The sequence below is a fragment of the Phocoena phocoena genome, chromosome 1, assembly GCF_963924675.1.
Source record: "Phocoena phocoena chromosome 1, mPhoPho1.1, whole genome shotgun sequence".
In the NCBI taxonomy this organism is placed as follows: Eukaryota; Metazoa; Chordata; class Mammalia; order Artiodactyla; family Phocoenidae; genus Phocoena; species Phocoena phocoena.
This window is the reverse complement of record NC_089219.1, coordinates 31,939,978-31,962,200: the sequence shown is the minus strand read 5'-3', so window position 1 is coordinate 31,962,200 and position 22,223 is coordinate 31,939,978. Positions and strand designations below refer to the sequence as shown.

Sequence of the window (22,223 nt, the reverse complement as noted above, 5' to 3'; positions counted from 1 at the left end):
CACCCGCTCCCCTGCCGCCTGCGAGTGGCTGTCTGGATCGAGTCTCAGCGTTCAGAAACTGCTGCGCTGGGCTGGTTCCCTCAGCCTTTGTCTCATTTTGGGCTGAGATCAGGTTGAGTCGGGGGTGGGTGGGGCAGCCTGCTGGCCCCAGTGCCCCCAGGTCAGTTCCTGCGGTGGGACGGATGCCAGGCTTGCCTCTGCCGCCCTGTGCCAGCCTGGCTTTCTGCTTCAGGTGGGGCTTCATCCCCTTTGGCTGGCTGGGGTCCACTCCCGTGGCTGGGATCCACTGCTGCAGTATTCCTGGCTGGGGCCCTCACTACTTAACAGAGGTGTCCCTCTCACTGGTGGTCAGCTGTGGCTGTCAGAACACGCAGCAGTGAGGCCAGGAGAATGCCAGCCACTCGGGGCTGGTGTGATGTCCAAGAGACAAGGGAACGTGTGTGAAGTACTCAGGAGTCGGCATGGCTGGCCCTAGGGATGATGTGGGGATGGGCAGCAGGCTGGCCTGAGGCCCCAGGAGGGAAGACTGGTCACAAAGCCCTTGTGAAACAAGGGCAGGGTGGGGGCAGGGGGACTTTGTCACTGGACCTCCCTGATGGCCCTGGGAAGGGGGGACCAGTGGACCGGCCAGAGAGGCTGGTTGGGGGATCATCAGGGGCCGATTGCTCACCCTGGCCTGTGTAAGGGCTTCCCCAGAAACTACTGCATGGTCGTCACCTGTGACCCTTGTGCAGGTTGTGACCTGAGCCTCAGAGCTGAGGTTCCCGGCCCAGGTGTTCTGGGCTAATGGCCAGCCTGGTGGCCGTGCCCTGGCTCCCTGCCTTCCCGATGCTGGGCCAGGGCTGCAGGTGACAGGATCAGGGGGCCGCACACCTGCCCTCCGGGGAAGTAATAGTGAGCCCTGGTTTGTAAGTGACAAAACTAAGGCAGAGGTCAAGGGATGGAGTGCTACTGCAAACTATGTTTCCAGAGAATATTTAATAAGAGAAATGTTCAAAATATGTCATAGATTGAATAATTCAGATCACCAAGCAGCACATAGAGTACGATCCTAACTTTGTAGAATACCCATATATTACATAAAGAGACCGACAGGAGTGTGCTAAGGAAAGAAGCCTGGAAGGAATTACTAACCCCGGTGGTCTCCACGTGGTGAGATTGTGTGTGTTTGTATTCTGCTTTTGATTTTCAAGAGCGTCCCCGACACACATGTAATATTTTAAGTGAGAAAAACTTTTTTTTTTTTTAAAGAGGGCCAAATGCTTGCTCAAGGCTTCCCAGTGAGGAGACAAACCCCAGGAAGTTTCCCCTTGAGCTTTACTAGTGAGCAGGGCCGTGGGAGGACAGAGAGGGGGCAACGCTGCCATGTCCCCTGCTGGCCGCTACGCCCCCCCCCCCCCCACGGAGGGGTGGGCAAGTCCACACCTCACCCCAGGAGACTACCAAGTTTTTATTTTTTTAGGAAAAGCACAGCTTTGAAGTAAGTACAGCAGCACCTCCAAGGACACATTCTGGGAGGAGTGGGTTTTAATAGGAAGGCACGCAGGAGAGGCCCACATTTGCAAACTCATTTAAAATAAGGCCACTAGGGCTTCCCTGGTGGCGCAGTGGTTGAGACTCCGCCTGCGATGCAGGGGACACGGGTTCGTGCCCCGGTCCGGGAAGATCCCACGTGCCGCGGAGCGGCTAGGCCCGTGAGCCATGGCCGCTGAGCCTGCACGTCCGGAGCCTGTGCTCCGCAACGGGAGAGGCCACAACAGTGAGAGGCCTGCGTACCGCAAAAAAAATAATAAAATAAGGCCACTAATAATGCTATTCATTCAGCGCAGGTGTGCAGACCCAGTGCCGAGTGCTCCGAACAGACCTGCTCCCCGCGCTGGCCTTGCCAGGGCAGAGCCAGTAGCCCGTTCTACAGAGGGAGGAGCCGGCTTCCCGGTGCGCAGTGTGGTCAGATCAACAAGAGGCAGAGCCAGGGCTTGTTGCCAGCGGGTCTGTGAGCTACAAAGCTCACCCTCTCCTGTCACAGCTTCCTTCCCTATGAAGTTACAGGGAATTTCTTGAAGAATGTCACCTACTTCCCTACATAGAGATACACAAGGATAGGGCTTCGCCCGATGAGCTGGCATCTGGGCCAGGATCACGCTTCGGTTATGAAGATGCGCACCAGGGGTGAGGTGACAGAGCAGTGTGCCCACACAGCGTGGCCCCAGGCGCTGCTGTTCCTTTGGGCCCACCCTCTCCGGCAGTGCTTACTTTGCCACCAGTGGGCCTGAGTTGACCACCCTCATTTATGCTTCTCATGTACAGCCTTGAATGTGACCCAGACTGCCAAGGGCAACCAGATAAACGAGGTGGGCCTAGTGACTGACCACTGCCACCTCATCGGCTTTCCGTCCTTAACTCCCTTCTCTGAAGCCTCTTCTATTTGATTTCATTTGGTGGCCACCTGGATGGCTGAAGGTGCCAGAAGTGTCAGGAAGGCCGTGACTGCTGGACTGTTGGCTTTATTGCATGAAACGGGAGTCGTGTCACAATCCTGTGTTCCTTTCGTTCTACACCTCTGAGGGCAGGGCAGTCCACATCTTCAACACATTCACTTCATAAACTTTCCTGGTGCCCCAAACCATGCCAGGTTATGTGCTTGGGCACTGAAGAAACCTAACACTGACATTTGTCAAAAGTTTCTAAGCCTCCACTGCCCTTGATGTTGGGAGGAGAGAGCTCTGAATAAGGCCCTGAAATGGCAGGTTTCAAGTCCTAGGACAGCTGGGCACTCAGGCCATGTCTTGGCTCTCTGAGAAGAGATGGCCAGAGTGGCAGGCGGATTCTCTGGCTGGAACGGCCTTTGGAGACGTCAGAGTCCTTGTATGTCCTCATGCCAGAGACAGGAAACTGAACCCTGAATCAGGGGGCACTTGCCCAGACATCAGTGGCTGAGCTGGAGCCAGAATACGGGTCTCCTTACACTTGGGCTGGTACCTGGTCCGCTCACTGCCAGCCTCAGCTCAAAGCCCCAGGCTAAAGAGGAGACCACCAACTTCCTCTGTCCATGGGGAGGGTCACTTCCTGTGCCCTGGCTCCCAGAGGCCCTCCCAGGTCCAGGCGGAGGGGCTGCTGTCCTGCAGCAAGGCCCCAGCCTCCACCCCTCCTGCCAGACCTGCGCTCCCGGAGCCCCTCCTTGGGGCGCAGAGTGAATTCCAGGGCTGCACGTCCTGGGCTGTGCCTGTGGGTTGGGGCGGGCCCAGGCTGTGCTTTTAATGACACAGTATTTCAGGGTTCGGGCAGCTGGACGCAGTCTGCTCCACCAGGTAAATTACAGGCTTACCAAGTCAGAAATCAAATAAACACTCCAACTGCCGGCAGCCGCTCCAAGGAGAGCAGTGGTTTCCGGGAACCGCCCCACCCAGCTCAGCTTAATTGCTGCCTGTCACTCCCCTGGGACCGGGGTCTTTTCTCTGGCTCACAGGCCCCAAGAGACAGGACGGGGCTCCTGGGCACACAGGGTGACGCAGACTTGGCTGAATAGTCTGTTTCTGACAGCTTCTGGACACGGGCAGGTGCTAACAAGCCTTGCCCTCGCCCCACGCCTGGCCCCAGGCTGCCCCGTGTCCCAGAGCACTGGAGGCAGGAGATGGCGAGAGTTTTCACTCCACATGCCAACTCTAACCTGTTGGTGGTGGCCACCTGGAGTTCTGTGCTGGTCATTTTGAAATTCCAGATTTGAAAGAAAAAATATCAAGGTTGATTATTGATGACTGCCGTGCAGAAGGTTAAGGGAAACTATGTCACCCGTGCTGGGCATTGTCACCCTGGGCCACCCGATGTAGCCACCATACTTGGCTCAGCAAAAAGATAACTTTTCCACAGACCTGAACTCCTGATGGTTCAACATGGTGACAGACAGACGGGGTCAATAAAGCCCCCAGGATTTTTTGTTTCCCTAAAGTGTCCGTGCCCTGCACGTCTTCCCCAGACAGCAGAGGCAGGTCAAGGGAGGAAGACAGGGAAGATGAATGCCATCGGCCTTGGCCCTAAATCATGCTGTTCATTTAGCTCTTTCTGGAGGCGACCCACACGCCTCCTTGTGGCCAGCGGTTTGGTAATTCAGATCCACAAATATAGCCCACCAAGGGCAACTCCACACTCTAACAGAAGTGACCAGAAATGCCCAGTTTTGCACCTGGGAAGGGCAGGCATCTGGAGATGGACCAGGACCTGTCTACACATCCCCAGACCCTGTCGTGGACGGTGAAGGGCCTGAGGTGGCCATCCTGGGCTGCAGGTGCCTCTGAGTTCGTCCCACATCCTCCCACAGCTGGGCCAGCAGTGGACAAGGGCAGGTCCTCAGACAGGACTCTCTGCCAGCCCCAAAGAACGGTCAGCCCGTGCCTCTGGGGAGGGGCTGGGGTAGGACCCTGCTGCGGACGCAGACCACCAGGCCGCAGTTCCACCACCGCCTCAGGCGCCGGGCGGGGGCGGGGCAGAGGGGCCTGGGGAGGACCAGCCCCTGGCAGGATGTGGGCAGCGGAGGGGCGCCCTCGCTGCCGCCCTGCCTGAGCTGTGAGGGCGCTGGGGGGTGCCCCCTGCGGAGGGCTGACCTGACCCGGTAAGGGCGGCGCAGCAGGCGGGGCGGGGCCTCAGTGGCAGCCGCAGGCGCGGACCACCATGTTGCGGTGCTTGCGCAGGATGACGTTGTTGCTGCTGTCGTAGTAGAGCACGGAGGTAGCGCTCAGCTTGGTGGGCGCGCAGCACGCCTTGGGCACCGCGTCAGGCTTCATCAGGTGCACCTGGCGGGGAGGGGGCGGCAGGCAGAGGCGTGAGAACCGCGGGGACCTCGTCCCAGCCCCCAGCTCCTGCCGCCCGGGCTCCTGCCGCTCGCCCCTCCCCGGCGCCATCTCGCCCCGCAGCCCGGCAGGTGCTGGCGCGAACTCTGCCCCGGCCCCGCCCCCTTGGCCACCCCCCCCACCCCTCCCCCAGCCCCGCCGCTGCCCTCAGGCCCAGCCAGGGCACCTGTGGCTTCTGTCGCAGCCCCTCCCGTCAGACAGGACGACCCTTACCCTGCTGGCCCCCGGCACGTGTCCCAGGTCCTGCCTGCGCCCCTGCAGCGCCCCCCCCCGGGGTCCCCTCTGCTCCTCTTTTGTCCCTGCGCTTCTGCAACGTCCCTGATCGTGTCTTGTCCGCATGAGCTGTTTCTGGTCCGTCTCCCCCTCCAGACTGGGAGCCGGTGAAGGTCCGTGTTACACCTGCTAGCGGCCAGACTTCTAGGCTCACCCTTGGGGTGTCCGACACTGTTGTTCCTCAAAGCACCTCCACCCTTCCTAACAATTTCTAGGCAGGGATTGTTCTGGGCAGATGACCACTGAGGGCACAGGGACCGAGTCACCTGCCCAGTTCCATGGCTGAGGCCGAGGCCGCGGCACGACTGGGACCTGGCACGGGGATCTCGCTACCCTCCTCCAAACAGCTCTACCCCTAAAGACAGTCCGACTGAGTGAGCTCTTGCAGCCTCTACAAAAATATTTATCTGGAGACTCGGCAGGATGAGCTGCCGTTCACCCTGGACTCTTCATCGGGGCCCCACATGGTAGGGCCCGGAAGGCAGCCCCCCAGCCTGTCAGGGGCTGGAGAGAAAAGGGAACCTGCTTCCATCCACCGGGACCTCCCAGGCCTCACGGAGGCCGCTGAGCAGGACCTGGGCGAAGCCGTCTCATGGGGGGCCCTGTCCGGCAGCCTGGCCCCCGGTCCCCAGAGCCCAGCCTTACCCCAGAAGCCCCAGCTCTGAGCAGCCTGCTGCCAGGACAGGCTCCATCACCCCTGACCTTCTTCAAGGAAGGCAGCTCCCCAGGGGTCCAGCAAATCCCATGTGACCATTGGGAAAGGAGGCATTATCCTGGGGTCCATGCTGCCTTAACTCATTTGCTCTAGGGCATCACCTTGAACAACCTGTAACTACAGTGTCCAGGTCAATGTTCTAGAAAGAAGCCTCAGCACTAAAAACATTTCAAACACTTAGCGGTAAGCAGCAGCAACAGTGTTCCTGTCAGAAACGTTTTCAGCGTTTAAAGTTTCCCCAGACACCGGGGCATCAAAAGCCTGAAGAGGCACAAAGAGCCCAGAGGGACCCAGAAAAAAGAGGCACGGGAAAGGAACAGGAGGGGAAACCAGAAGGGCACGGGGTACCTGGGGACTCGTGCACAGGAAGAGGGGGCAGAACCCACACGTGTGCCACCCCGACCCTGAGGGCGTGTGTGACACACAGGAGGCCGAAAGTGCCAGTGAACATGGTGCACGTGTGTGTTCCGAGGGCACAAGTAGCCGTGTGGGATGCCCGCCTATCATGCACGGGCTGTGCCTCTGACCACCAGCAGGCGGGCCTTTGTAAGTCTGGTACCCACCGCATGGACGTGCAAGTCCCCCACGTGCACGTCTGTTTAGGTGCACGGGTTGGGGGTGGCCCACACGGGGACCAGTTTCTGCAGGGCTGTGGGATTTCACTGCACGTGCACGCAGAAAGGTTTTTGTAAGGCCAACTGGCCTGAGGCAGCGGAACGCAATCAGACTCACAGGTTGCAGCCGACCGAAACTTTCCGGACCACCCAGTTCCAGGAACTGACCTGGGGACTTTCCACCCGGCCCAGCCTTCCCGCCTTTCGAGGGGCGGGACTAACGGTCCCTCACGATACCGAAAAGACCACCAAATAAGGAATACCCTGCGCACTCCCGGATTCACCACACCCCTTTCCCTTCTTCCCCTATAAATTCTGCCCAAACCCTCGCCCGGGGCGCGACTTCTCTGGCCCCTTTCTCTTGGACCAGTGAACCTTGCCCGGGAGCGTACCCCGGGAGGAGAGCGTGTTTAAGCTCTCCTCCGTTTTTGGTGCCGTTCCTTACAGTTTCCATGTAGAGAAAGCTCCCTGACACAGCACTGCTGCCATCACCTGCTGGCTGCACGCGCCCCTCTCCTCCGCAAACCCCTCCCCTGGGCGTCCAGGCAGAGGGACGCGGTACTGACCAGGGACTGCAGGATGGCGTGGTTGGTGGCGTTCATGCAGGAGTCCAGTGGGAAGGAGCACTCCCCTTCACAGTAATAGGCTGAGTAGCCTTGGGGGGCGATGACCCAGTCCTGGGGGCAGGTAATGGGAGAAGGTGAGTCCCATCCATGTGCCCCTCCCGAGCCCCCCAGTCCAGCACCTGTCACAGCACAACTCAGGGCTGCCCCTTACCCTCCCTCAGCCTCAGGGCCCACCAGCCCACCCTCGGGCCCCTCCCAGGGCAGTTTCCCCCAGAGGTCTGACAGCCACCGGAAGACCCTCAGCAGACAGGGCTGGGCACGATCTCCGTCCCCCTCATGCGCCATCAGCGCTCAGCTTCATCCTCCCCAGCTCACCCCCAGTCACAGCAAAGGCCAGAGGCACTGCCCACCCTGGCCTCAGTTTTCCTGCTGCAGCTCTGACATTTTATGGCTAAGGATTCAGACAGTCTCCATTTTCATGGTTTTCACAAAAAAGCACTTTTCACTACAGAAGCAACACATTCTCCCTTTAGAGAACTTGGGAAAACACAGAGGAAAGTAAAACAAGAAAATGCAAATCCCCCATGTTTCTACCTCCTCTTGAACATACACTTGCCATCATCAAGGTGGGGACTGTCATTTAGGAAAGAAGGAGAGTCAGGAATTACCAGCCAGCCAAGGTCCTGGAAGCTGACATAGAGCTCATGCCGACGGCACACCTGTCGGCCGTGGGAGCCGTGGACGTCGTCTGCGGGGGACAGAAGGGGCAAGGTCTTTGCTGGGGTTCCTGCTTTGTGCACCTACCACGGGGAGCTCCTGGGGCGGGGGACGCCCTGATGGGCTCATTTGTTGAGTAAATGAACGATGGGAAACTAACCCATTGGGTCTCATAAAGCCCATCTCTGCAGCTCTGCTGGCACCGTGACCCTGGTCAAGAACCTTCGATGGCTCCAGATGATCCCCCGTGGTTACAGTCACCCCACGCTCAGCCCAGCCTCCCCTGACTTTCAGCCTGTGACTCCCCATGGTCCACTCAGCAGCCCGGGGACCCTCTGCTGCCCAGCAGCCCCTCCTCCTTTCCTCTGGAGACACCCCCGACCTCATCCGCCTCTCCATGCACGCCCATTCCACAGGACAAGTGGCTCCCACTGAGGCCAAGCAAAGCCTGGCTCCCCGTGAAGGAAAGGAGGGCACCAGGGGGCTCTGATCCCCAGGGGCTTGGCCTGGTAGGGACACCTTCACACAAACGCTTGGATCCTGCATGGCGCCCGGGGCAGCACCGAGGGCCACCAGGGGCACCTGATTTTGACGGGGGGGTGGGGGGGGTGGGGGCCTGGTGAGCCAGGGAGGACAGGAAGGGCCTTCAGGGTGGCGAGGGCAGATGCTCAGAGCCCTGGAGACCGTGCCGTGGCTGGTCCCCAGGGTGCAGGGGCAAAGTGGTGTCAGGAAAGGTGGCTGGGTGACGGACAATCAGCCTGACCCCACTGAAGCCAGGAGGGTTCTGTCCCCACCACCTGGTCCCAACCTCACCGAAGATCCCCGGCAGTTTGTTTTGGGGGCGGCAGCTCGTTGGTTCTTTTCGGCAGCCTCCTCTTCAGGGGCCTCACCGCCCGAGGGGCTCGGACGGGGCCGGGGCTCGCCCTGAAAAAGGTGACCACGAAAGGCTGTTTGGAGCGCGGTGCCTGTTGCCCCAGCAGACCGGCCAGGCCAGGATCCACGCTGCGCCCTGAGACGGAGAGAGCAGAGAGGGCGGTCACTCGAGGGTGGGGCCCTGCATGGGGACACAGCAGGAACCTCTCTGGGGGCGGGCCAGGAGCACGGAGCCTGAGGCTGCAGGGGACCCACTGGGCCTCGGTTTCCTCCTCTGAAGACCCGAGTCCCAAGTCCAGCCCCAGCCCCCAGCGGGCAGGTCTGCAGGAGCGGGGGAGGGTCCTCGGGAGCACAGGCTCGGGATTAGTGATGGTCCAGGGCACCGCCTGTTGGGACAGCGCTTTACAGCTTTCAGTCAGTTCACGTGATGATCTCAACCAGTCTTCATGGTGACGCCAGACCCATCACTTCACTGAGAAGCATCAGAGCCCCTCGGTGACGGCTCAGAGCACCACTACCGGGGACTCTCAGAACCAGGGTTCCCATCCATCTCGGGGCCCCGAGGCCCGAGTTCTACCTTCCACCCCATCCTTTCTGGGGATGAGTGTAGGATTTACAACACCCGGCTGGCGGGAGCGGCTGCCAGGACCCAGTGCTTGCTCTCCTGAGTACCGCCCAAGAGTAGGCCACTCACCGATGCCCCCAAACGAGACCCCAGGCTCCGCGGGCAGAGCCATTTACCCCAAGTCCACGTTCAGACACGTGCACCTAATTCCAGAGCCCTTCTTATCCATTTAAGTTCTCAACCAGTGGGTTTGTGGTTTGAAAAGGAAGGAAGAGAGAAAAGGCTGTGGGCAGAGACATGACTGGGGCCTCAGCCTAGGAGTAGTGATGCTGGTAAAGCTGGGATTTTACCCGCAGCTGCTGAAGCCTGAGGAGGCCGGAAAAACACGCTGCTTCTCCCCGGAAAAGTCACCTCCACCAGTAGAACTATCTTCCTGTACCTCTTTGCAGTTCCAATGCCCTCTTGTGTTTTAATTGTCAAAGCGATATATAACAACTGTAAAGAACCTTAGAAAAAATATCACCCATAAAACCCCTCCCTTGCTACAACGCATCATTTTCATTTTTCTGGGCTATTTTCATGTTAATTTAAATTGTGAGCGTAAGAAAGAAGTCTATATTTTTCCCCAATTTTTCTACATAAACTTTTTCTCGGTTGTTAAGTCTCAACTATGAACATTTCAAATGTATAAAATTCCTTTGAGTAGATACATCTGAATATTTAGATATTAGTTCATCTTTAGACATTTATTTCCTGGCTTTCATCATAAAGATGAGAATGTTCTAGAACCTCTTCCTTTCCTTTCCCTGTGGAATTTTCTCACACTAAACAGCAGGGCATGACTACAAGCTCACTGTTAATGTTTCTTAAAACCCAGGGCCGAACATCCCACTTCCAGCTACATTTCACCCCCGTGTTGCAGCAGTGATGCACAGGCATAGACACACATGCACATGTATGTATGTGTACACACACGTGTGCATTTATACAGCTAGTGTACACGTGCACATACATAAACATGTGTGTTCTATTCGTGGGTCTCATGAGCCTCCACTGCACGTTACAGGTCAGGGACATCACCGGCCCTTACACAGTTGTGCTTTAGCCCTGAGTCCATGGGCCAGGGTTGACTAAACAACCTTTGACCTATGACATCACCTGCCACAAACATGCACTGGGCCCATCAGAGGTGCCACTCAGGGATGACCCTGCTGAGACAGGAGCTGACACTGGAAGGGGCCCAGGGAGAAGCCGTTCGGGGAGTTTGGGTCATGGCAGGTTAGGGTCACGAGGAAGAACAGCAGGCCCGTGAGGAGGCAGAGCCACAAGACACACAGCAGCCCTTCCACAGAGGGAAAGGCTCGTGAGGGCACCAGGAGGAGGCCGTGGAGCGATGGGGGCAGGCGGGCGGCTGTCCACGCGGCACTGGAGCAGAGCTCCACACCTGGTGGACGCATGGGGTGGCCTTGGCCCGGCAGCCCTCCAGGCTTGCGTGTGCAGCAGCCCTGTCCTGTGAGTCCCTGGAGAGCCCTGTCCACTGAGAGGGCAGGGAGACCTTCGGTGCTCCCGAGGCTGTGCTCACTGTCGACTTTTCTTGTGCAACTGTCTGGTCAAGGATCGTATTGGGGTCTCCTGGGCGCAGAGAGATTGGGTCACAGGGCAGGCCCCGGCTGTCCAGGAGGTGGCCCCCAGGCTGCCTGGCTCTGGCGGGACCCTTTCCAGAAAGCAGAGGCAGGAACTTCAGGAACCTCTGAGGCCCAGGGTCCCTGCCTCTAGACCTGAACTGTGAGGGTGCTGGCAGGCATGCTGTCCCCTTTGTGAGAGACGTGGGGTGTGTGGCCACACCTCGAGATGGGGGCCACACTGTGGCCTCCCCTGGCACGCAGACCCAGATGAAGATGCTGCTCCTCTGGCCAGGAAGGCCGCTGACACCTCCAGCCTCCCCCCATTTCTGAGTCTACCCCATCAGGGCCCGGATGTCTTGGCAGCTGCCCTGCCCTGTCCCAGCCCTGGGGATTCACGCCCCCTCCCCTGGGCCAGGCCAAGATTGCTCCCATCTCTCCGCAAGGCCTCTTTCTGCTCTGGGTGCCACCTGCCCCTTCCCTGCAGCCCCTGCCCCACCTCAGCCTGCGGTCATGGATGTGACCCTAGTGCCGCGTTGAAGGACAATCAGGACGCCTGGCTGAAACCCTTGGAGGGGAGCCAGCTGTGACCAGGTGTGCTTTTGTCCCACAGGGTATTTATTTCCTCACCGCATGAGAACTAGGAACTCAATGCTTTTCCTTCTTGCTACTGTTGAACAGACCTGTAACTCGTCTGCCTCTGGAAACCTCTGCCTGTCCCAGGCTGATGCTGGAGGATGTCTCCCACCAGGCAGGGCAGATCAGTCCTCCTCAGAAGCCCCAGAAGGTGTTGCACAGTCCACTCGATGGCGTCCATCCACTGCCCGCCTGGTCACGGTCCCCTGACACTCTGCGGCTGTCCCCTCAGGTGCACTGTCTCTCCACTCCAGGATCCGGGCCTCCCGTCAGCGTGAGGCCGCAGGGAGCCTCTCTGAAAGGCCTTCCTTGACCAGCTGGAGCTTCCTGTTCTTACCCACGGGCTCCCATCCATTTTGTGCAGCCCTAGAGCCGCACTGAGAAAGCGCAGCCTCCATGGCAGGCCTGGGTTTGAAGCCCACACACGCATGCACGCACGCACACACGCACGCAAACGGAAACTCATTTTTTTCTGTTTAGTTTGTGAGACTGTGGATTCAGGATGAAGTACGTCACCGCCCCTCATGGGTTTCAAGGGAGTATGAACAAGAGGCTGGTTTAGGCTCCGTAACAGAGAAGACGGGAATAACTGTCTGATCTGGACGACACAGGAACGCTATGATTTAAGAGAAAACCCATCTAAGTCCACCGACCGGGTTTCTAGAACTCCTCCCATCCTAAGCCTCAGCCTTTGGCCACACACAGGCGGCCGTTTATTCACAGAGGAGACTTCTCGGAGAAATGTCTGCACCAACGGTCTCTCCCCCTTCAGTTGCCCCTATTACCAGTTTACTGGCCGCCTAGACGGTCTTGCTTCCCTTCTAGAGACATCTTTTTAGCTACATGGAGGAGAAATGTGAGAGGCAGAGGAGGTGAGGCTACAAGGAAACAAAACTTAGCGACAAAATGAAAGTCCCCAGAAGGAAAGTCAATAGAGCCAAAGGAAAAACATCTTACATTCAGACAGCGTTTCTCCCAGTTACAAATTCACATGTAAGCGTGTATGTTTTTATGGTTCTAATAAAACGGTGCCTTACATAGACTCTGGGTGGAGTTGTTCTGTAATAGGGGTGGGGCAGGTGCAACCTAAGCAGTCCTGCTCAGCCATTGGTCAGTGCCCCAGTGAGCCCTTCCCCCAAGCAAGCAACTGTCAACAAGTGACCGTTAGTGGTCCCGCTAAGCCATTGGTTGGCACTGCAGTAGTCCCCTCCCTCTCCTCTTCTGTATAAAAGGAGCCCAAATTCGGACTGGGACAAGATAGTTTTTTGAGACACTAGTCTGCCATCTTCTCAGTCTGCTAGCTTTCCAATTAAAGCCGTTCTTCCTTGTCCCAACAACTTGTCTCCTGATTTATTGGCCTGTTGTCTGCTGAGCAGAGTGAGCTTGGGCTCGGCAACAACTTTTGGTGAGCCGGCCAGGACCCTTGGTGCTTGTGGCTAGTTGGCCTCTGTTGGGGAATTTTCAGGCAAGGCCCTAGCAGCCACCGGGACCATTTGTCCTGAGGATCTTTCCTTCAGAATTCCCTGAAGTGGCACCGGCTGCCCCAGCGCCGGGCAGCTGAAGTGGGGAATCAACATTTGGGGGCCAAATGGGTCTCACATAGTAGGGTAAGTAGCTCCAGTATATACAACTGGGAACATTTTCCCCTCTCAGTTTGGGCATTTTTCCTTTAAGGGAAAAGCCAATTTGTTCATTTGATTGGGGTACCCTGCTGGAGAGCGGAATCGTTGTTGGACTCTACCTACTTTGTAAACCAGTTTGTTGGCTTTTGTTTTGCATTCATTCTTTTTTTTTACATCTTTATTGGAGTATAATTGCTTTACAATGGTGTGTTAGTTTCTGCTGTATAACAAACTGAATCAGCTATACTGCATTCATTCTTTTTTTTTTTTTTTTTTTTTTTTTTTTTTTTTTTTTTTTTTTTTTTTTTTTTTTAACGGTACGCGGGCTTCTCACTGTTGTGGCCTCTCCTGTTGTGGAGCACAGGCTCCGGACGCGCAGGCTCAGAGGCCATGGCTCACGGGCCCAGCCGCTGCGCGGCACGTGGGATCTTCCCGGACTGGGGCACGAACCCGTGTCCCCTGCATCGGCAGGCAGACTCTCAACCACTGCGCCACCAGGGAAGCCCCTGCATTCATTCTTGATGGAATCTCTTTGTGCTTTTGGTATTAGAATTTGCTTGTGCTTTTTGTGTTTTGTTGTTCTTGAACTTTTTAAAAATTTTATTTATCTAATTTATTTATCTTTTTGGCGGTGTTGGGTCTTTGTTTCTGCACGTGGGCTTTCTCTAGTTGCGGTGAGGGGGCTGCTCATTGTGGTGGCTTCTCTTGTTGTAGAGCACAGGCTCTAGGCGTGTGGGCTTCAGTAGTAGTGGCGTGCGGGCTCTAGAGCGCAGGCTCAGTAGTTGTGGTCCACGGGCTTAGCTGCTCCACGGCATGTGGTATCTTCCCGGACTAGGGCTCGAACCCGTGTTCGCTGCATTGGCAGGCAGATTCTTAACCACTGTGCCACCAGGGAAGCCCACTGAACTTATAAATATGGGAAACACTCCATCTGTCCCTAAGGAAAGCCCTTTGGGGCGTATCTTAAATAAATGGGCAAAATATAGCTGTGGGTCTATGACTAAAGAAGAGATGATATTTTATTGTAATAGTGTGTGACCCAATATATGTTAGGATCAGGACAGCAGTGGCCACTGAATCACTCACTTATTATACGATCTTGCAGTTAGAATTGTTTTGTGAAAGAGCAGGTAAAAATGATGAGATTCTGTATGTAGAAGCATTTATGCTATTGTAACAGGAGGAAAAGAAGTCAGACTGCTGCCACCTTATGGTACAGCAGTCGAAAGAGAAAACCAAGGGAAAACCTGTTCTACAAGAGGAAGGGGAGAAAGTGAGAGTGGGGACATGTTATTTTGAAACTTACACCCCCCTGTGGCCAGCCTGACTCCCCCACTGGCCGAGCAGACTGCACCAGCAGTTGTTCTGGCCACCCCCCGCCCACATGCCACCAACATATTCACCGCCTCCTGTTTCATTTACTTATGGGGACCAATTAGAAGTTCCTATGCTAACCTCCGGGGCACAGGGGCCAGGTTTGGTGTCACCATCTAAGACCTGACAGGGCACCCAGTTTGGACTAGGAGCCACTTCTGGAGCAGGGCAGTTTCCCTTGCACCAATATCCTATAGGAGGCCTTAATGCAGATGCGTTTCTTAAACCAGCTGGGTTTCTACGGATGCACAAGCCATTCTCAACATCAGATTTGTTTAAATGGAAAAACTATAACCCTACTTACCGAGAGGACTCCCTCCACATGACTGAAATTTTCACTTCTATCTTTGCCACTTACCATCCCTCTTGGGCATTCACACTCGTATGAATATGATACTTACTGGGGATGAAAGAAGGATGGCCACTGACAAGGCTAAAGAGGAAGCACACTAGCTTCATCCAGCAGATCCAGATGGAACTCCAGAAGCAAATCTGACAGTTCCTGCCGCTGAGCCTGACTGGGAGCCTAATAATGGAGGTATCCTGCTCCTAAAGCATTATAGGAAGTGTATCTTAGTGGGTATTCCAAAGGGAGTACCTAGGCAAAAGAGCTTAAACAAAATTCAGGAGATACAACAAAAACCCACTGAGGATCCATCAGAGTTTCTAGAAGGAATTTATCAATCTTATAGGTGCTACACTGATGTAGATCCTGAGACCCCTGAAAATATGAGAATGGTAAATATGACCTGCATTGGGCAAAGTACCCAGATATAAGAAGAAAATTACAAAAGTTAGATGGTGCAGTTGGAATGAACCCTTCTCAGTTGGTAGATGTTGCTTTTAAAGTGTTCAACAACAGGGAACAACGACAGAAGCGAGGGGATGCAAGACAGAATGCCACTTTTCTGGCAGCAGCACTGCATTCCTGGAAGGCAAGTAACTGGAAGGGAGGTAAGTCACCACTGAGGAGGGAACAGTGTGCTTACTGTAAGGAGGAAGGGCATGGGAAAAAAGATTGCCCTAGACTAAAGAATAAGAAAGAAAACAATAAATGAAAGATGGGAGCCTCTCATATGGTAGAAAGAGAGGAACACTGATGATGAATGAAGAGGCCTGGGGGCTCCCTTGAACTTGAGGTGTCCAATTACAATTTCCCCACAGGAGCCCCAGGTAACTTTGATAGCGTGGGACAAGTTGATTGACCTTCTGGTAAATACGAGTGCAACAAACTCTGTGATAAACACCAAGGTGGCACAGAAAACATCTCAATCCATCCAGTTCATGGCAGTTTCTGGAGAAGTACAAAATTTTTCTTTCTTACAACCTCTATGCCAATGAGGGGACCTCACCCTGAAACACGGTTTCTTATGTATGCTGGTGTGTCCAATCCCTCATTTGGGCTGAGGTCTCCCTTGTAAGTTAAATGCTCAAGTAACTTTTTGCCAAGACAGCTTGACATCAGGGTCCCACCAGCCCACACTGTAAGCCTACAGATGGCATTCATGGATGCCCCAGAAAAGGAGACAGAGCTCTTCCCCTGCACCCACCAGAGGTCTACGAAAAGGTAAGGCTGGAAGTGTGGGCAGAGGTCTACGAAAAGGTAAGGCTGGAAGTGTGGGCTGATGGCACACCAGGGAAGGCCAAAAATACATGGCCAATACAAATTCCATTAAAAAGGCACACTGGGACATCTAATCTAAAACAATACCCTCTTTGGCAAGAGGCCCAAAAGGGAATTTAGCCAGTTCTCAAAAAGTTTGAAAACAGGACTGGTTAAACCTTGTAGGTCCCATTTAACACCCCTTTCCTCCCAGTCAAGAAGCCAAACTCAACAGAGTATCACTTTGTACAAGACTTGAGGGCTATTAATGAAATAGTCCACGATCTGCGCCCTGTAGCATCTAATCCATACACTCTGCTCACAACTATTCTGGGAGAATTCAGCTGGTTCTCACTTTTGGACTTGAAAGATGCTTTTTTTCTGCATTCTTATTGCAGAAGAATCCCAGAAGCTGTTTGTTTTTGAACGGCAGGATCCAGAAGCACAGTTACTCCAACAGTATTGCTGGACAGTCCTGCCTCAAGGATTTAAGAATTCCCCTACCTTGTTTGGGGAAATGTTGCCTAGGGACCTTAGAAACTTAATATTGGATGAAGGACTCTTACTCTAATATGTGGATGATTTGCTCATAGCAATCCCTGCATACGATGCGTCTACAAAATACCATAAGAACCCTGAATTATTTGGCCAATTGTGAATATAAGGTCTCCCAGAAAAAGGCCCAAGTATGTAAGAAACAAGTCACATACCTGCGTTTTGTCATTCCTCCAGGACAGCGGGGTCTTTTGCCTGATAGAAAATGGGCAATTGCAGGCTTGGGAACACCCAAGACTCACAGACAAATGAGGGGGTCTCTGGGAAGGGCAGGGTTTTGTCGGATTTGGATCCCAAACTATGGATAGGCTCATACTAAAGCTCCTCTATGAGGCTTTAAAGGAACGTGAATTTGAGCCCCTTACTTAGACTACAGAGTACAAAAATATATAATGGGGCCTAACCTACAAAGGACCAACCAGCAAGTCACTCAAAATTGCATGATTTGTGCTAAAAATAACCGAAAGACTGCTATCAGGCCTCCCCAAATGGGAACTCAACACAGAGGAACCTGCCCCACTGAGGACTGGCAAATAGACTTGACTCAAATGCCTCAAGCCACAGAAAATTTCAGACACCTGCTAGTATTTGTGGACACTTTTTCAGGATGGGTGGAGGCATATCCCACCAGGACAGAAAAAGCCTCTGAAGTGGTTAAAGTCCACCTTAAGGAAATTATCCCCCTATTTGGACTGCCTAACCCCCTTCAAAGTGAATAATGGGCCTGCTTTTGTCTCTACCATAACCTAACAAGTAACTAAAGCACTGCGAATGAACTGGAAGCTACATTCATCCTGGTGGCCACAATCAACAGGAAAAACTGAGAAAATGAATTACATATTAAAAAGGAGCATTGCTAAAATATGTCAAGAGACTAATTTACCTTGGGATAAGGCCTTGTCAGTTGCCCTGCCACGGATCAGAGGGGCTCCCAGAAGCAGCTCAAGTTACGCCCCACTGAGACATTGTATGGTAGGCCATTCCAGGTGTCTGCCGGGGAGGGAGAATCTATAAATGCTCTAAAAGATCTAGCAGTTGCCAGTTATGTTAAAACTCCGGGCACTATACTAACCTCTGTTCATGAGTTTGCTTCCAGGAGGTCTGCCTATCCAACTGAGGTAGCCTTACATCCTTTCCTGCCTGGAGTCCTCCTTAAAATCTAGAGAGAACAAAGCCCTGAGCACCATCTGACTACAAGGTGGACAGGACCACGTGTGGTATTACTTACCACGCACTCATCTGTCAAGTTAGCTGGAGTAAAGTCATGGATTCATCACGCTTGGGTTAAAGTAGCCCCACTGTCATCAGAAAATGACCCAACTCCTGAGAGGCCTAGAGAGCAATGGGTTTGTGAACCCTTAGAAGACTTAAGGTTGCTCTTCAAAAAGCATAAGTATTGAGATTACAATTTCATTGTAGAAGAGATTTCATCAGGTTCAAATAGTTGTCGATAAAGAAAGAGAATTGTATTGCTCACTAAAAATTTTAAGGAATATTCCTGACCCAAAACTGATCAATTCCATTTCACAACTACCCCCTCATCACCGCTGTTCAGTGGGAAGTAGCCAGAAAGATCATTGCCCCTTTTTCCCACAAGATCGTATTAAAGGAGCCTGAATTGGGACTAGGACAGGATGGGTTTTTTGAGACGCTAGTCTGCCATCTTCTCCATCTGCTAGCTTTCCAATTAAAGTCGTTCTTCCTTATCTCAACAACTCATCTCCTGATTTACGGGCCTGTCATGCAGTGAGCAGAGTGAGCTTGGGCTCGGTAACAGTTCCTCCCCCATCACTTTTCCCTATATTTCATTATCCACTCATGAAAGTAGGCACTTCAGTGAAACCTTTCCCATGGGATCATCTCAAGCTGCATAGAATTTAATGTAAATACCACAGACAGGGAGGAGGGTGATTGGAGCAGAGCTTTCTCAGAACTCACAGGACATATAAGGTCAGTGCCTCTGTTTTCCTTTTGTTTTTAATTAAAAGCATGTCCCTCTTGAGAGAACAAAGCCTATCCAGTGGCAGCCAGTCTGGGATGGCAGGAGAAAGCCGGCCAGATGCTGGTGAAATGCAGAAATGTGATTGCGGCTTTCTCAGGATGCAATCCAGGAGGTTAAAGGGAGAAGCACACACTCTGGGACCAAGGTTCATTTTCCGGCTAGGTTTAGACGTGCTGCATGGGGCTGAGATTCGGGGAGATGGCAAAGGTGCTCCCCGTGCTCTTTTTGATGTCCTCCACCATCAGGCCATCCCAGAGCTCAATCAGGGTCAGTCCTCTCACGTCAAACACGGCCTTCTCGGTGATGATTTCACCTTCTCTGTCAAAGCGGTCCACGCACCAATTCCCAGTCAACAGTCTGGTGCATTTCTCTAAGATTTTGGGTTCACTGGCCTTGGTGGAGTGCTCCATGGTGACCATCACTCTGGTCTTGGTACCGGACACCAGATCCATCGTACCCCCCATTCCTTTCACCTTCTTGCCGGGTATCATCCAGTTAGCCAGGTCACCATATTTGGAAACCTGCATGGCTCCCAGCAAGGTTAGGTCGATGTGTCCCCCCTCGAATCATGGCAAATGATTCATCGCTGGAGAAAAAACAGCCCCCAGGAAGAAGGGTGACTGTTTGCTTGCCCGCATTGTTGAGACCTGCGTACACCTCCTCTTTCAGTGGAAACGGACACAAGCCCAAGATTCCATTTTCACTGTAAAGATGAACGGTTATGCTGGGGCTGATGTAACTGGTGGCCAGAAGAGGGATTCCTATGCCCAAACTGGCATACAGGCCGTCCTCAAAGTCAAGAGCTGCCTGCTTGAGGATCCGTGTCCTTATACTATCTGCAGACTTGCATATTTCATCATCCTCTTTCCGGATCATTAAATGCTCGTTTCTTTTCTCATATTTTCCCCCCTGTATTCCTCGACCTAAGTAAATGTTAGGAACATGGATGTCCTCTAAGTAAATGTTAGGAACGTGGATGTCCTCTGGGGCAAACGACACCAGGTCCACAATTTCTTCAATCCCCACCACTGAGGTTCTCGCAGCTTTGCACATGGGCACGTTGAAGTTCCTGGCGCTGGCCCTGAAGACGACGTTTCCTGCCCGGTCGGCCTTCCACCCTTTCACCAAAGCAAAATCGGCCGTGACGTCGTGCTCCAGAAAGTACTGCTGTCTGTGGAACTCCCTCACCTCCCTGGGCTGACTCAGGATGGAGATGTGGCCGTCCTCTAAGTACTTGCTGGGTGCGCCTCCCTCCTGGGCCAGGGTCCCGCAGGCTGTGGGGGTGTGGAAGGCCGGCACGCTGGCTCCCCCCGCGCGGATGCGCTCGGCCAGGGTGCCCTGGGGTGTGATCTCCAGCTCCAGCTCACCTGCCAGGTACCGGTGCTCGCAGAGCGAGTTCTCCCCCAAGTACAGGCAGACGATGTGGGTGATCTGCTTGGTCCCCAGGAAAAGGCCGAGCCCGAAGTTCTCCTCCCCCACATTGCTGCTGACCACGGTCAAGTCCTTCACGCGGGTCTTGAGCAGCGCCCCTATCATGTTCTCCGGGATCGCGCAGAGGCCGAAGACCCGGACCATGATCCTCGCGCCGTCCGGGATGTCTCTCACGGCCTCCACGGGGTCCGCGTAGGACTTGGCACGCGCGCGGGCTCTACTGGCGAAGCCGCACACACCGCCCGTCGCCAGCGCGGGCACCGAGCCGGGGGCGGGGACCCGGCGCCCGAGCGCAGACTCCAGGAGCCGCAGGGCTGCCATCGTCCGCTCCGCTCCGGCTAGGGCTCCGGCCCCGGGCCCAGCGGGGACAGGCGGCGGCTGTGCGCGCCCCGCCCGCGCGTCACAGGGCAGGGGGTCCCCAGCGGTGACGCGGCCGCCCGGCTGGCTCCCCGCCGCCCCTCTCCGTCTCCGCGCTCCCAGGGCCCGAGGCGCCGAGCTTCCCGGGCCGCGAAGGCGGGAGGCGGGACCGGTCCGGACCGTCAGGCGGGACTGGAGGGATCTGGGGACTGGCGCACGGAGGCCCCGAGTCGACGTCCCTCCGGGGAAGCCTGGGCGCCGTCTCCTTCCTCTTCATCGTCACCCTTCCTCCCCGGCGCGTTACTCCCGTCCCCCTGCCCCCAGATCCACCTGCACGTCAGCCGTTCCCACACCTGTGTCCCCAGCACGTACTGTCCTGGAACCACATTTGTCACAACTAATCAACCAATACTGGTATCTTATTATTTACTAAACATCACGATCTACTCAGATTTCAGTAGTTTTCTCCAGCGTCCTTTTTCCAGGATCCCACCCAGGGTCCCACATTGGCATATAGTCATCACAACTCCTTAGGCACCTCTGGGCTGTTACAATTTCTCAGACCTCCCGTGTTTTTTTATGACCTTGACAGTTTTGAGAAGTACCGGTCAGGCAGGTGTTCTGTAGAATGCCCTTCAGTTTCAGGTCGTCTGATGTTTTTCTCATGGTGAGACTGGGGTTCCGGGTTTTGGGGACGAAGACCATGGAGGTGAAGTGCTGTTCCCACTCCGTCAGATCAAGGGTGTCTGGGAGCTACATGACGTGTTCATGGGAGCCTGAGCACCCAGCTGAGGGGTGCCGCTCAGGTTGCCCCTGCAAAGGTACTGCCCCAGCCCACGGCATACTTTGGGAAGCAAGTCTATAAGCGCAGCCCACACTGAAGGAGGGGGAGAGATGCTACACCCCCTTGAGGGGGAGTGTCTCAGAGGGTTGTTTTATAGAACGCTGAATCAGATCCTGTCCCCCTCCACTGCTATTAAATAAGATGACATTTATTTCAGAGTTACTGTTTTGCCCACTTCTCTCAGCCTCCTCACAGCCGTTGCCTAGCCCTCTGTGTTCCAGCCGTGGTGGCCCCCGCTGTACTGCAGACACACCAACCCTGGGCCCACCAGGAGGCTCTGCCCCAAACACCCGCTAAATGAATGAAGGTGTGAATCCTCATTCTACAGATGAGGAAACCGAGGCTTAGGAAGGTAAGTAACCTGCCAAGGTCACCGAATTAGAAGGCTGCAGAGCTGAGATTCACACCCAGGCCTCTGCCTCAGAGCCTGAGGGTGTGAGCGCTTCCCCTCGCCCAGCCCAGGACGGAAACTCCTGGTGCAGAAGGCAGCTCTGTAGAGTAGAAAGAATCTCCCATTTCTTGGGGAGGGAAAACGTGGACTCACTCTGAGCAACACAGCTGTTGGTCCTGCAGAAGGAGAGGAGGGACTCTCGGCTGGTAGGGGGTCTCCTGCTGTCCTGCACTGCGGAAACCTCACTCTCTACGCACTGAGCCCCCGCGTAGGGGTGGAGGTATCCCCCAGCAGCACAGGTGGAAAAGGCCAGGCCTCCAGGGCCCCGTGAGGGCCTCGAGCTGTGCCTGCTGCCAGCAGCTTCCTCGGAGGAGCCCCCAGGGGAAGGTTCGCTGCTGACCCGAGTCTTACCATCATCTGTTTCCACATAGAGGCGGAGTCCCAGGTCCTTGTTATGGTTCAAGAGCCAGCGGTCACTGGCTGCTGTCACGTCCAACACCAGCCAGCCCTCGTCCCCAGATCGGAGCGTCTGAAGATCCAAAAAGAACAAGTCAGACTCCCTGTGGACACGAAAGAACAATTAACCGAGGGCCGGCACAGCTGCCTATGTGTTTCCAGT

The 22,223-nt window shown here is 54.7% G+C and overlaps 2 protein-coding genes across 2 annotated transcripts in view; both read right to left on the bottom strand.

Annotated features, from left to right (window-relative positions):
* Positions 1 to 4,637: 4,637 nt before the first annotated feature.
* The window catches only part of BMP8A (bone morphogenetic protein 8a), a 35,700-nt gene continuing 18,114 nt past the window's right edge, over positions 4,638 to 22,223 (bottom strand). The window contains 6 exon segments of the mRNA XM_065895914.1: positions 4,638 to 4,787; positions 7,013 to 7,123; positions 7,681 to 7,760; positions 8,543 to 8,570; positions 8,572 to 8,738; positions 22,016 to 22,164. Coding sequence (XP_065751986.1) covers positions 4,638 to 4,787; positions 7,013 to 7,123; positions 7,681 to 7,760; positions 8,543 to 8,570; positions 8,572 to 8,738; positions 22,016 to 22,164 — 685 coding nt within the window.
* LOC136137494 (succinyl-CoA:3-ketoacid coenzyme A transferase 2, mitochondrial-like) lies at positions 18,746 to 20,333 on the bottom strand. Its single transcript, XM_065895908.1, is given in 2 exon segments — positions 18,746 to 19,141; positions 19,143 to 20,333. Coding segments are annotated over 2 exon segments (1,587 nt in total).